Source organism: Galeopterus variegatus, unplaced genomic scaffold (assembly GCF_000696425.1).
Source record: "Galeopterus variegatus unplaced genomic scaffold, G_variegatus-3.0.2 Scaffold1276, whole genome shotgun sequence".
Lineage (NCBI taxonomy): Eukaryota > Metazoa > Chordata > Mammalia > Dermoptera > Cynocephalidae > Galeopterus > Galeopterus variegatus.
In genome coordinates, this window is record NW_007727387.1 from 144,799 (window position 1) to 156,798 (window position 12,000).

Sequence of the window (12,000 nt, forward strand, 5' to 3'; positions counted from 1 at the left end):
AGGAAGCTGTGAGGGAGTGAGGGCCAGAAGCTGTGAGGGAGGGAGGGCAGGAAGCTGTGAGGGAGGAAGGGCAGGAAGCTGAGGGAAGGAGGGACAGGAAGCTGTGAGGGAAGGAGGGACAGGAAGCTGAGCGAAGGAGGGCAGGAAGCTGAGGGAAGGAGGGGCAGGAAGCTGAGGGAATGAGGGCAGGAAGCTGTGAGGGAAGGAGGGGCAGGAACCTGTGAGGGAGGGAGGGATAGGAAGCTGTGAGGGAGGGAGGGACAGGAAGCTGTGAGAAAGGGAGGGAGGGGCAGGAAGCTGTGAGGGAGGGAGGGCAGGAAGCTGTGAGGGAGGGTGGGAAGCTGAGGGCAGGAGGGACAGGAAGCTGTGAGTGAAGGAGGGGCAGGAAGCTGAGGGAAGGAGGGCAGGAAGCTGTGAGGGAAGGAGGGGCAGGAAGCTGAGGGAAGGAGGGTAGGAAGCTGTGAGTGAAGGAGGGGCAGGAAGCTGAGGGAAGGAGGGCAGGAAGCTGTGAGGAAGGAGGGGCAGGAAGCTGAGGGAAGGAGGGGCAGGAAGCTGAGGGAAGGAGGGGCAGGAAGCTGAGGGAAGGAGGGGCAGGAAGCTGAGGGAAGGAGGGGCAGGAAGCTGAGGGCAGGAGGGAGGGCAGGAAGCTGTGAGTGAAGGAGGGGCAGGAAGCTGAGGGAAGGAGGGCAGGAAGCTGTGAGGGAAGGAGGGGCAGGAAGCTGAGGGAAGGAGGGCAGGAAGCTGTGAGGGAAGGAGGGGCAGGAAGCTGTGAGGGAGGGAGGGAGAGACAGGAAGCTGTGAGGGAGAGAGGGAGGGGCAGGAAGCTGTTAGGGAGAGAGGGAGGGACAGGAACCTGTGAGGGAGGGAAGGGGAGGAAGCTGTGAGGGAGGGAGGGCAGGAAGCTGTGAGGGAGGGAGGGCAGGAAGCTGAGGGGAAGGAGGGCAGGAAGCTGTGAGGGAAGGAGGGGCAGGAAGCTGAGGGAAGGAGGGCAGGAAGCTGTGAGGGAAGGAGGGGCAGGAAGCTGAGGGAAGGAGGGCAGGAAGCTGTGAGGGAAGGAGGGGCAGGAAGCTGAGGGAAGGAGGGCAGGAAGCTGTGAGGGAAGGAGGGGCAGGAAGCTGAGGGAAGGAGGGCAGGAAGCTGTGAGGGAAGGAGGGGCAGGAAGCTGAGGGAAGGAGGGCAGGAAGCTGTGAGGGAAGGAGGGGCAGGAAGCTGAGGGAAGGAGGGCAGGAAGCTGTGAGGGAAGGAGGGGCAGGAAGCTGAGGGAAGGAGGGCAGGAAGCTGTGAGGGAAGGAGGGGCAGGAAGCTGTGAGGGAGGGAGGGCAGGAAGCTGTGAGTGAAGGAGGGGCAGGAAGCTGAGGGAAGGAGGGCAGGAAGCTGTGAGGGAAGGAGGGGCAGGAAGCTGAGGGAAGGAGGGCAGGAAGCTGTGAGGGAAGGAGGGGCAGGAAGCTGAGGGAAGGAGGGCAGGAAGCTGTGAGGGAAGGAGGGGCAGGAAGCTGAGGGAAGGAGGGCAGGAAGCTGTGAGGGAAGGAGGGGCAGGAAGCTGAGGGAAGGAGGGCAGGAAGCTGTGAGGGAAGGAGGGGCAGGAAGCTGAGGGAAGGAGGGCAGGAAGCTGTGAGGGAAGGAGGGGCAGGAAGCTGAGGGAAGGAGGGCAGGAAGCTGTGAGGGAAGGAGGGGCAGGAAGCTGAGGGAAGGAGGGCAGGAAGCTGTGAGGGAAGGAGGGGCAGGAAGCTGTGAGGGAGGGAGGGCAGGAAGCTGTGAGTGAAGGAGGGGCAGGAAGCTGAGGGAAGGAGGGCAGGAAGCTGTGAGGGAAGGAGGGGCAGGAAGCTGAGGGAAGGAGGGCAGGAAGCTGTGAGGGAAGGAGGGGCAGGAAGCTGAGAAGAAGTTGAGGACATTCAAGTCTTAGGCTTTTGACTTTTTGAGGAAGAGACAGGCTCATTTCTGAGAGTGAGGTGGTCTCAGGACTTGGGAGAGAGCAACATCTGACCGCTTATCCATTGGATATTCAAACAAATCTAATGCAGACATCTTAACACAGTCCTCTGCACAGGGTTATGTGACACAGGATAACAGTCACGAGATTCAATTATCCATGTTTTCAAGAATTCATACATTTGGTATTATGCAAAGTAGCTTCTAAAAGGGATAGGCAGGCTTGAATGTGCGGGGGAACATATTATTGTTCTCATATTCTGCAAAGGAAATGGGGGAGGCTGGAAGCTTTTGTGGGAAGGGTGAAGGGTGCGACATTACTAGATTGGTAGGTTCATGTCTTACTTTCTCAGTTTTCCTAGCTTACAGTACTGAGCCATTTATTGGATGACTGCCTTCGTGAGTGAGTATTCCACATGTGCGGTCTTACCGATGTGTATATTGGGGTGCCATGCCTGGCTACCCCCACTCACACTAGAGCTACATCGACCTATGCCAGCTGTCCCAGATGGTAGCTGTCTGCCCTACCTCTGTGTGTGCCTTTAGGCAATGGCTGTGCTTACAAGGGCTAGAAATCTGTCCACCTGCTTCTGGATTAAGAGCAATCCACTTATTTTACCTTGGTTTATGTTTTAGTCCATTTCTGTTGCTTGTAACAATACATGAAACCGGGTAACTTATAAAGAAATAAAATTTGTTTCCTACAGTTTTGGAGGATGGGAAGTCCAAAGTCCAGGGAACACATCTGGTGAGGGCCTTGTTGATGGATGGTGACTCTTCACAGCAACGCAAGGTGTCACATGGTGAATAGTTTGAGCAAGAGAGCCGACCTCACTCACTCTCCTTATAAAGCCATCAGACCATGTCCATTGCCACACATTAAACCATCTAATTATTACTGCATGGATGGATCAGTCCTCTCAATCTAATCACCTCATAAAAGCCCCACCTTTCAATTATCATCATAGGGTTTCCCACCCTCAGCACTGTTGCAGTGGGGATTAAAACATGAACCTTTGGGGGACACAATTCAACCCATAGCAGTTTACTTTGCATTCATTCTTAAAAATTTCAATGGATCCTTATGAAGTGCCTACTGTGTGGCACATGTGATGCTATACCCAGGGGATGGGTGAGGGACGGTTCCCGCCTACTAATGCCTTCTGATAAACTTGTGTCCACGGGGGTGCTTTCATATTTCCTCTTCAGTAAGAGGACAGAGCCATGGGCACCTGCTTGGTTTCAAGTGAGGGTGATTATTGATTCTGGGATCCTAGGGGTCACTGTCTTTAGGAAATGCCTGAGGGGACCCAGCGTGGTGACAAAAGAATGGCTCCACAGTCAGATGAACTGGCTTTTTTTCCCCCTTGGGTCAATTTTTAAAAAGAATCTATTTATTGAAACATAATTGATTGTATATATCTGTGGGGTACAGCATTGGATATCAATAACTGTGTGCAATATGTGATGTTGAAATCAGGATAACTAGTCTATTCAATATTACACAATGTAATCATTTTTTGTGGCCCTTTACCAATTTCTTCCTACTCTTCCCTCCCCCTTTCCCACCTCTGGTGGCCTCAGTTCTGTTCTCTCCTTTTGAAAGTTCAGTGAATTATTGTGATTGTTGTATCTTTCTTCCATTTATTTATTTATTTATCCATTCATTCATTTATTTATTTATTCATTCATTCATTTATTCATTCATTCATTCATTCATCCATCCATCCATTCATTCATTCATTTATAGCTCCCACTTATGAGTGAGGACATGTGGTATTTCTCTTTCTGTGCCTGGCTTGTATTACTTAACATGATTTTCTCTAAGTTCATCCATGCTGTTGCAAATGGCAGAATTGCATTTTTTTTAATGGCAGAGTAGTATTCCATTGTGTGTGTGTGTGTGTGTATACCATATTTTCCTTATCCATTTATCCGTCGATGGGCACTTAGGTTGGTTCCAACTCTTGGCTATTGTAAATACAGCTGCAACAAACATGGGAGTGCTGATATCCCTTCGACATGATGATTTCCATTCCTTTGGGTATATACCCAGCAGTGGGATTCCTGGATCATATGGCAGTTCTACCCGTACTTGTTTGAGAAACCTCCACACTGTTTTCCATAACAGCTGCACCAATTTACAGTCCCACCAACACTGTAGGAGGGTTCCCCTTTCTCCACATCCTCACCAGCATTTGTTAATCTCTTCTTTTTGATAATAGCCAGTATAACTGGGGTGAGAGGGTATCTCAGTGTGGTTTTGATTTGCATTTCTTTGATGCTTAGTGATACTGGACTTTTTTTCATGTGACTGTTGGCCATTTGTGCATCTTCCTTTGAGAAATGCCTATTCAGCTCCTTTGCCCATTTTTTAATTGTGTTACTTGTTTTTTTACTGTTAAGTGGTTTGAGTTCCTTGTATATTCTGGGCATTAATCCCTTGTCAAATGCATAGTTTATGAATATTTTCTCCCATTCTGTAGGTTGTCTTTTCACTCTGGTAACTGTTTCCCTTGCTGTGCAGGTTTTTAGTTTGATATAATCCCATTTGTTTATTTTTTCTTTTGTTGTCTGTGCTTTTGGGATCTTATTCATAAAGTCTGTGCCCAGTCCCACTTCCTGAAGTGTTTCCATTCAGAATTGTATAATTTCAGGTCTTATATTTAAGTCTTTAATCCATTTTGAGTTGATTTTGGTATATGGCGAGAGGTACAGGTCTAGTTTCATTCTCCTGCATATGGATGTCAGTTTTCCCAGCACCAGTTATTGAAGAAGCTGTCCTTTCCCCAATGTATCTTCTTGTTGCCTTTCATACAGACCAGCTTTGAAACCAGTCTCTGGTCATTAAGAAAGTGTGGTGCCAGAAAAGTGACTTGGTCTCTCTGAGCCTCACCCTTCCCTACTAAATGAAGATAATGGTATTTTGGGTCTTTGTATTGCACCTCTTGCTACCAGCAAATGTTATCATTTATAAACGCAACCTCCTTTTGCTGCTGTAAGTATACTCTCTTGTAACCTCACACCTGAAACTTGTATATTCTGGGCTTTAGGAATTTTCAGTATTTAGAGATGAAAAATGGCAGAGCTCTCAAAAGAAGCAGAAGTGAGACATGAGGTGCAGCACTGACTGCCCAGAGGGACGGTTTGCAGCCGCAGTTTGTTTACTGTGAACGAAAGCAGCTGGAGTGACAGACTTCCCCTCAGGACCTCAGGGCACTGCACATCTGCATGTCACCCACAGTTCTGTCCTATAGGAGCAGCCAGCATGGTCTGGGCTGCAGGTCTGTAGATGAGGGAACTGAAGAAAGTGTTGCGTGTACAATGTGGTGCAGAGTCAACACAGCCTGGCTTCTGTTTCCAGTCCTGCCACTTACTGGTGGTGAGTGGAAGCTGTCACTGAACAGTCTGTCCCAGCCTCTATTTTCTCATCTGCAAAGTGGGAACACTGGCATTTGCCTTGCAGGATCCAGTGAGGATGAGATGCGTTCAGCGTGTGGACCTTCTTGTGTGTGCCCAAGTGCTGGGCAGATGTGGGAGATGGTTAGTGCAGGTGTCCTTGGCTGGGATTTAGACCCACAGTGAAGCACCACGCAGCAGCAGAGATGAGAGAAAAACATGTGTTTGAGCTTTCCTCTGGGGAAAGTGCCCTCTATGTTGTAGGTGTCTGGAGAACTGATCTGATTTCAGAGTCGGTAAATCTCAGCAGCAGAGATGAGAGAAAAACATGTGTTTGAGCTTTCCTCTGCGGAAAGTGCCCTCTATGTTGTAGGTGTCTGGAGAACTGATCTGATTTCAGAGTCGGTAAATCGTATTGGTGATTCTAGGTCAGAAGATAACATATCCAGCACCCTGTCTACTTTACTGCCTGCCAGCCCTTCTCCACGCATGCTTGGCTTTAGGATCCTTTTGTTCTGTCTTCCAGCTCTGGATGAATACCTCGGACAACGTGGAGCTCACGCTCTTTTCCCACCTTGTGGAAATCCTGCAATCACCAAGGTATGCTGGACTCAGCAGCCTGTGGTTAGAACTAAAGTCTGCTTCCCAAGAATAGAGATGAGAGGGCAGGACAGCCAGTGGTTTCCAGCTCCCAGAGCCCTGGGTCCCTAGGGGGAGCATGGCCTTCCCAGTGGCTCACAGGGGTGGGGCAGTTCTGTCTCCTCTGATGGTCTTGGGCCTCAGGAGGGCAGGTTCTGGGGGCTTAGAGGCCTCTCTAGTCCGTGTCCAGCACCATACCGTGGGCTCAGCAGATGTGGACAGCAAAGGGTCCCTCTTCTTCCAACTGACATCAAGTCAGTTTTTGAATTAGTCAGGGCTCTTTTGGTTGTAAGTGGCAGAAATACAACTCAAATCAGCTTAAGGAAGGAAAAAAAGGAGGAGAGGGGGCACGGATCAGAAAGGAAAGAAGAGAGGGAGAAAAGAGGGCCAACAGAGAGGAATTCGTTGGCTCATGCAGCTGAGAGGGGCAGATCTTCACCCATGATTGTGTGCTGCTTGTGTCACTTTACCTGAGCTCTGTTACCTGCTCCTGTCTACACTTCTTCCGTGTTGTCTTTGTTTCTCAGGCTTTCTTCTGTGGTACAAGGTGGCTGCTGGGCGGTTCCTCAGATTGTATCTCCAGCTTAGCACAGTCAGCAGAGAAAGCTTTTTTATTTATTATTATTATTATTATTCAACATTCCTAGCAATAAGATTGAGTCCCATTGGAACAACTTGGACCCCACGGCCGGGCTGAGAGCCTTCACCTCTGGAGTTGTTGAAAGGTAGTTAGGAAGGGGTAGTTCCCAGTGCAAACCAGGGGTCATGACCAGAATAAGGAAGAGAGGCAAGGAAGCCAGCACCCCAGCCCACCTGGTTCCTTCCGGTCAGGCTGTCTAGCGCCTTCGGTGTTTTGAGCGTAGTTGTAAACATCTTTTCATTCAGCACTTATTCTTGAGAAGCTATTATAAACTCACGACGTTTCCCACCCTGTTCTCAGTGCTGGAAATTCAGAGGAGAATAAGATAGAGGTCTGTGGAAGGTACAGGAAAACACACGGGTGTGCACGGTGCTAGGAGAGTACCAAAGCATCTGGAACTTAGGTGGGGGAAGGCGCATCTTCCCTGTTGAGCAGATGAACATAAAAGCCGATGAACACAGACTGGGCTGGTTCTGCCTCTTTTGCGTATCAGGGACGAGGAGCTTGGCAGAGTTTAACATAATACTGAAAAGACAGTTCAAGAGAAGTCATCTGCCCAAATCTCCCCTCCTGCTCCTTTCGTTCCTTCCACTTTCCACTTTCTTTCTGTACCTGTACCTGCTGTTTTCCAAGAAGTGAACATTTATCCTGGGAGCTGTTTTTTAGGGGGGAAGTAGAATTTACTGGATATCGGATTTGTGATGATCCTAAGAAGGGGTGTGGATATTGAGTCCTGTCTCTCTCCCCTTCGACTCTCAGCGACGTGTTCATGCACTTTGTGGTTCGGGGTGGGCAGGAAGGCCACTCACCTAGACAGGCTCTCCAAGGGCCCTGTATGCCTGCTTGCTGGGAAGTGCTGCTAGGCCACATGCATGTCTGATGTCTTTGTTCTGAGTTTTCTGAGGCCAACATTAGTTTTCCCTGAAGCTTGGAATTCAAAAGTCAATAATTGGGGTTTGTCTTTGAAGGCAGTTTCCGGGGGTGGAAGGGATGGGTGGTGCATGCCTGAGTGACTCTTGGCACTTGGCAGACATATATTTGATGGCGTCTGGCAGCATCTTGACAAGTTGCCAAGAAAGTGTTGGAGTCAGAGGGCATGGAACAAGCCTAGCTTGGAAATCCCTTTTAGCAGAAACACAGTAAATTTGGTTCATTCCAGTAAAAGCTTTTACTGCCTCTCTCCTGGGCTCCCAGGGAAGGACCCAGGAATGCTGAAGTTGCTCACCAGGCCCAGCTTGTGCCCAAGCTCATCTTCCTCTTCAGTGAGCCAAGCCTCACCCCCTCCAGGATCCCCACCATCATTGCCATCCTGGGCTGTCAGCTGAGGGGCTACTTCAGCATCCAGGACTTGCTCAGGTACCTGGCCAAGCTTCCCAGGGGAAAGGCAGGGACCATGACTGTTTTACAAGGGAAAATAGGCCCCAGCTCTCTTCTGACCATACTCAACCTAACATCACTGGGAGCCTCCTAGGGCCTTCTGTCCAGGGCTGAGAGCTGGGAAAAGGGGTGGGTTTGCAAGAGTCAGGTGACTGTTTTACAAGGGAAAATAGGCCCCAGCTCTCTTCTGACCATACTCAACCTAACATCACTGGGAACCTCCTAGGGCCTTCTGTCCAGGGCTGAGAGCTGGGAAAAGGGGTGGGTTTGCAAGAGTCAGGATGGAACATGTAGGTTTTCCCAGCAGGGCTATGTGTTCAACTGCCCCCTGGTGCTCCAACTCCTGTGCCCCCAAATCCAAGAATTTTCATGAGCACAGCCATCCTTACCAGCCTGTGGCCCACCACGACTGCCCCCTGCAGACTTCCCAAAGGACAGTCTCGGTTGGCACCATGTTTAGCTTTTTCTTTTCTCATCATGATCGGGCAGAGCCAGAGGTAAATTCTCTAATGAATCCTGACATATTTGAGAAATGTCTGAATGTATTGTATTGGTCACAGAATAATGTGGCTCCCCTCCAGCCCTCGCTGGGAACCACACTTGGGTGGATCTGTAGGTGACGCTGCCATGTGCTCAGCAGACATGGCCGAGCCCATGGTCAGGCATGTGCTTCTCTCCCTGTTGTGTGAAGGATCGGGCTGTTTGTCGTGTATACCCTCAAGCCTTCGTCAGTGAAAGAGAGGCAGAGCTGCATGGATGGAGCCCCGGACCCCTCCATGCCTGGTGAGAAGACCTTTCCCAGACACCAGTCTGCAGGCAGCAGAATGAGCTTCACAGGCCCTGAGAGGCACACGCATGGGCCCATTTTGCAGAGGGAAGGGCTGAGGCAAAGGAGGGGAAGGCACCGCTGCTGAACAGCAGTCACTGAGTGCTGGCTTGCGAGGCAGTAGTTGTATGACTGGGCCACAAATCAAAACAAATGGTGTATTCCTGCTTCAAAACCTGGAATGGCTTCCGAGGCCTCCAGGATATAATCAGTTCCCTGTAGACCAGCACCTGGGATCCTTTGTGCTTTGGCCCCTGCCTCCTTTTAGGTTGAACCCCCACTACCCCTGCTCCCCCGCTGAGCCCGACCTCCAGCACTCTGAAGCATTTGCAGGTCCTGATGTGTGACGGTTGGCCCTCCAGTCTTTCCACCTGCTGTTCTCTCTACAGGAGGGCCACCCCCTGCCCCCGCCCCCGCACTAGACTAGCCATTTCCAATCCCATTGAACCAGATGAAGCCCCTTGGGCTTGTTGTAATTTGAGTCTCTGAGTCTCTCTCTCTCTCCACAACCAGATGCAGAACAGCAGCTACGTCATGTCCAGCATTCCCTCTGCTGGGGCAGTGTGAAGGGAACAATTGTAACCACTTTGTTCTGGGCCATCCAGATCTGCTCTAAGATGGGAGCCTCTAGCCACCTGTGGCCTTTTAAAAATTTTAGTTAATTAAAATTAAATGCAATTAACAATTCAATTCCTCATTCTTAGCCACATTCTAAGTGCTCCATAACCCTAAGGCTGGTGGCTACTGTATTGGACAGGGCAGATATAAAACAGACTTAACACAAATGATCCTCTTGGACAGGATTACTCAATCTAGATAAATCACATTGTTTCTTATCCTTAGATCAAGCTTCAGTGTGGGAATTAGTATTCCCATTTTGCAGATGGAGAAGCTGAGGCTCAAAGGGATTAGCAGCTTAATAAGAGATGGGGCCAGGATCCAAATAGAGGGAAATCTGACTGCACTTCTCCATGCTGCCTTCTCAGCACTATTTATGCAGCATGGTGTATGTACCCTGAATTACCGTAGTGCTAAAATGACCAGCAAGCGAGGGGATGAGTGAATGGAAAGTGGGCCAACAGTTAGCATATTTAGTTAATTTTTTTCTCATGTGGACTTCATTCTGAGCTATTTATGCAGCATGGTGTATGTACCCTGAATTACCGTAGTGCTAAAATGACCAGCAAGCGAGGGGATGAGTGAACGGAAAGTGGGCCAACAGTTAGCATATTTAGTTAATTTTTTTCTCATGTGGACTTCATTCTGAAACTTTTATCTAACCAAACATATTAAAACATTGTTAACATGTCCTCCAGAGTTTTCATAACACTTCAGCAATAAAGTTTCTTCTGCTGCTGGATCTATACACCTCTGCTATGATTCAAGTTTTATTTTTAGTGCAACATTGACTTGCAAAAGCCCTAAGCTAGAAGCGATTGAAAGCAGGAACCAGAACGAAGACTTCGTCTTCACCACTATGTTCCCAATGACTTACATAAGACCAGCACATAGTAGGTGCTCAAGAAATGTTGCAGCCCACGATTTTAAAAAATTTTCTTCTACTAAAAGATAAATAATCATTTTTAGTTATTTTGCTTTTGTTTTTGGAGGATAGGCAGCATTGAAGACATCTGTAGTTAAAGGGATCTTTAGGAACATTTCCTAAAATTCTTTTTAAGCATTGCATTGAAGTCTAGAATTGAATGCCAAAATTTTGAGTCCCATCCATGCCCCAATTCTTGGGTGAAGTAAGCATTTGGTAAATATAGTTGCTTACTGTAGCAAATATTATGTCTCTTTACATCTGTTTTCTCTCAAATCTGAATTTTCTTTTTTGTAGCTGGAAGCCAAACATCTGGAAAGACAATCTGGCTCAGAAACCAGTTGCTGGAGATGATGCTTAATGTAATATCTTCCCCCCAACTTCATCTGTCCTCTGAGTAAGTAACTCTAGGAAGAGCAATTTGGCATGAGGTTGCCTCATACAGGGCACGGCATTAAAATCTTTTCTTAATGAAAAGTTTAGCATCTCCAAGTCTGTTTTCTGCAATGTGCTTCCTGCACTAGTCAGAAAGAAAATTATATTCTCTCCACCCAATAAACCAGACCTTGCCCTAAGATATTCTGATGCAAATGTTAAACGGGAATGAGTAACTAGGAACACATTTGGAATAATTACAATAAACTCCTTTCTCACCATTGCTATTGTGTGATTGTTATTGTTTTGGCAGTTGTGACAATTACCGACTTTGATGTTGTGTATTTGGCAGACAACAGAATGGAAAAAAATGGTTAGCCTAAATTACATCTATCTAGGAAAAGGCTTGCCAAGTTCTTCTGCTGTTTACTGTTAGTGATTTAGTTATTTTTCCAAGTTGGAAAAAGAAGTATCTACCTTCAATTAACTTTCAAAATAATGTGTCATCATAAAGTGGGGTATTCTGTTAACTCTCCCTCACTATCTGCGTGCTTTACCTTCACCCCTGAAGTCATTCATTCAACACCTATTGTTGAGTACCTTCTGAATGCCAGACACTGTTCCTGGCTCCTAGGATACAGCGCTGAGGAAACCAGCCCAGACCCTTGCTCTCACTGAGCGTGTGTGTGTGTGTGTGTGTGTGTGTGTGTGTTCAGGTATGGTAAAGAAGCCTTGCAAATATGTTTAAAAATTTACCAACCTATAAGTCTTTAAATTCCTAGAATCAAAACATGGTAGAACTAGAAGATGTCTTGGAGATGAGATAGTCCAGCCCCTTCCTTTTCCATATTTTTGAAAGAGAACATAAGTTATTGCTTAAGCCTGTGGACTCTGGCATCTAGGTCTTCTAGGTTTGGATCCCAGCTCCACCCCCAGGAACCCAGGGGAGGTTACTTAAGCCTTGAATGCCCCTCTTTACTCATTTGTATGAAAATAAAAATTGTACCTTCCATAGATGGCTGTGGTTATGATGAAATGAATTAATACGTAGAAGACCTGAGAATGGTGCTTGGGGTACTGTAAACACTCTAGAAGCTAACTGCCATCATCACAGTCACCATCATCAATACTGACCATCATCGTTCATGCTACCATCACCAATTTCGTCATCACCATCATCATCACCACCATCACCATCAACACCATCACCGTCATCACCACCACCATCACTGTCACCATCATCACCATCAGCATCCATCATCCATTACCATC

At 47.9% G+C, this 12,000-nt stretch overlaps 1 protein-coding gene across 1 annotated transcript in view; it reads left to right on the plus strand.

Annotated features, from left to right (window-relative positions):
• The window catches only part of WDFY4 (WDFY family member 4), a 309,512-nt gene that overhangs the window by 100,505 nt on the left and 197,007 nt on the right, over positions 1–12,000 (plus strand). The window contains 4 exon segments of the mRNA XM_008576041.1: positions 5,855–5,928; positions 7,802–7,963; positions 8,676–8,767; positions 10,651–10,750. Coding sequence (XP_008574263.1) covers positions 5,855–5,928; positions 7,802–7,963; positions 8,676–8,767; positions 10,651–10,750 — 428 coding nt within the window.